General features: G+C 45.9%; 1 protein-coding gene across 1 annotated transcript; it reads left to right on the forward strand.

Annotated features, from left to right (window-relative positions):
* Window positions 1-851, forward strand: LOC135366894 (NPC intracellular cholesterol transporter 1-like). Its single transcript, XM_064599874.1, has one exon. It carries the CDS (start codon window positions 72-74, stop codon window positions 744-746), a length of 675 nt encoding a protein of 224 aa, XP_064455944.1. The 5' UTR covers window positions 1-71; the 3' UTR covers window positions 747-851.
* The last annotated feature ends 1,830 nt before the right edge of the window (window positions 852-2,681 follow it).

Genomic DNA, 2,681 nt, shown 5'->3' on the forward strand with positions numbered 1-2,681 from the left:
GATAACGTTAATATACGAATAAAAGCGGCCACTCCTACCACCGTTGCGTCGATCTCTCTTCCGAAGAAACCATGAGGCCAAGTTTCTCCGTTTTCCCGGCTCTGTGCCTTCTCTTGGCCTCAGGGTCCCTCGCCGACAAGTGTGTTATGCGTAGCCATTGCGGTCATGACGACAGTCTCGACAAACCTGTGCCTTGTAAGGTCAGTGAAGAACCGAAAGCCCTGGCTCAGTCTGACAGACAACTCTTCGAGGAAGTCTGCCCGGACCTTGCAGCAACGACAGACCTCGCCTGCTGCGACGTTGAACAGCTGCGCGCCCTTAAAGCTGACTTACAGCAACCGATCGACATTGGTATGAAGCACTATCCCAGCTGCCTCCGAAACTTCAGAAATATATTTTGCCATTTGTTGTGTTCACCGAAGCAGTCTGACTTCGTGAAAGTGGTCGATTCGAAAGACAGCAGGGAAGGTAAGCCGGAAGTGACGAAAGCAGTTTACGCTCTGAGTAGAAAGTTCACGGAGGGAGCTTATAAGTCGTGCGAAAATGTGAGAGTAAAGGGGATCTTCAAGTTGATGACCTTCATGTGCGGATGGTGGTGCGATTCTCAGAAGTGGTTCACGTACTTGGGTTCCACGGCATCGGAAGGAGGATATTCTCCCTACAAGCTGGAGTTCAAGATTACCAATGATGAAACGGTCGAGGTCGATGGGACGGAGTTGCGACCCATGAACGCCGATGTCATTTGATGGACTTGAGATCGTGGAGAGGTTTGGAGACCTAAACGAGAATTGTTCTTTTTGTGGCGGTTTGATAGCCTGTATGGAATAAATACAAAATATTGAATAACTTTATTGAACTCGAGCTCGAGGAGAGCGGCACTTTCGCATTCATTGTGTCATGCACCGGTACTGCACCAGTACTTCCCCATTCTTTAATTAGGAGTTTCCAACTTTCCTTGCACTACTCGTGTAACTGCAATACACTAAGCAAGAGGAGCCTCACAGCACACCACAGGTACCGCCAGTGCACTTTTCTGACGACAGTAGTGTCGTACCAGCCGAACTGCATCAGCGTCTCTCAAGCACTTCAGAGCAGGGGAAGTGCGAGGCAGAGAATTTTCTCACTCAAAAGAATGCACTTTCGCAGCAACCCTCTCGTTACGACATGGACATGACAACAAATATGATGAACTTTTCTCACAAAGTAGGCCTGGCATAGTCCTTGAATAAGCCGTATCCTCACTCAACTCTGAGGGAGCCCTTTGCTTCGAGGAACCCTTTTAGTAGCTTTGGCAGCGCTACCTGCACGGCAGCGAGCGCCTGCCCAATGCATTGCCAAAGCTACTGGAAGGGCCATTCGAAGCGCAGGGATGAATCACGGCTGAGTGACAATACGGTGGTCAAGTGGAATCACTTTAGTTACAACGGCTGGCCTGGAATACGATGAAAACTAGCTCGTGAATGTTAAGAGGTTATCGCGGTTATACTGAAGGTAAGAGAAGGGGACAGGCGTCGGCCGCGCGACCGCGGTGGTGAGATTGCGTGATCGTATTGTGTGACTAAGCTCCTGTAAGCGCGTTCCAAGAGTAAATGCCTATGGAATACCTACCACCATGATTTGCTTTAAGGCTGCGGTCCCACTCCTTCCTTGAAATCGGCCTTTTCCGTAGCAACGGTGTGGCGCTCATCCTTGCCCGATCTTGAAGACTATTTGAAGAATTGGAAAGCTGCTAGTGTCGGCTATCATGGTACAGAGCTCGTTTTTCAATTAAGAGCGTAGCTTTCGATACTACAACGCCGAAAACATGACGTTTTTGCTGCATTATGGCTCTCAGCAGAAGCAAGATCAGACGAAAACAAAAGAAAACTGCGTTGTCTGGATTTTTGCATCGTGCTGTATCATGGTATGAGAAGCCGGTATATATATATTTATGTATATAGTGAACGTTGAGATAAATGAAGAAGACGAAAGTAGGGGAAGTAACAAAGAAGGGTTTATTAAAACTCAAAAGTTATAAAAGTTAGGGGCGATGTTACGTTACGGCGGAAACTTTCGTCTTCTGTCTCCCATTTATCTCAATGTTCACTATAATTACGTAGCCAACTTTTCAAGATCTATATATATATATAATAAGTAAAAAAATAAAATAAGTAAAATGACGTACGTTCCCCCTAACTGTCTGTTAGCAACTCTAGATGTCACTTCCCTGTATACTATCATTCCCCACTCACATGGAATAGCAGCAGCAGACTGTGCAATTAAGAATCAACCCGATCAGGGTTATGATACGTCTGTCTTCACGGAACTCCTGAATCTGATTCTAACATGCAATAACTTCGAATTCGACGACAAACACTACGTGCAGGTCAATGGTACAGCAATGGGAACAAAAATGGCCCCGAACTATGCAAATGTCTTCATGGCATCTTTGGAGGACCGTTCCTCAGATATTGTGCACTGGAGCCACTCCTATATAAGCGATTCCTATTTGATAAATTCATTATTTGGCCCCGCTCCGAATGCGACATTCAGTTGTTTGTTAACGATTTTAACCAAGTGCATCCCCCCAGTATTAAATTTACATTAAATTACTCCTCCTCAGTTGTTAATCTTCTGGATGTGGAAGTTAAACTACATAATGGAACCTTAACCACCAGTCTGTATCGAAAGCCTACCGAATA

The sequence above is a fragment of the Ornithodoros turicata genome, chromosome 1 (genome assembly GCF_037126465.1).
Source record: "Ornithodoros turicata isolate Travis chromosome 1, ASM3712646v1, whole genome shotgun sequence".
In the NCBI taxonomy this organism is placed as follows: Eukaryota; Metazoa; Arthropoda; class Arachnida; order Ixodida; family Argasidae; genus Ornithodoros; species Ornithodoros turicata.

Coding starts and splice junctions, on each gene's coding strand:
- LOC135366894 (XM_064599874.1), top strand. CDS start 72: ATGAGGCCAAGTTTCTCCGTTTTCCCGGCTCTGTGCCTTCTCTTGGCC.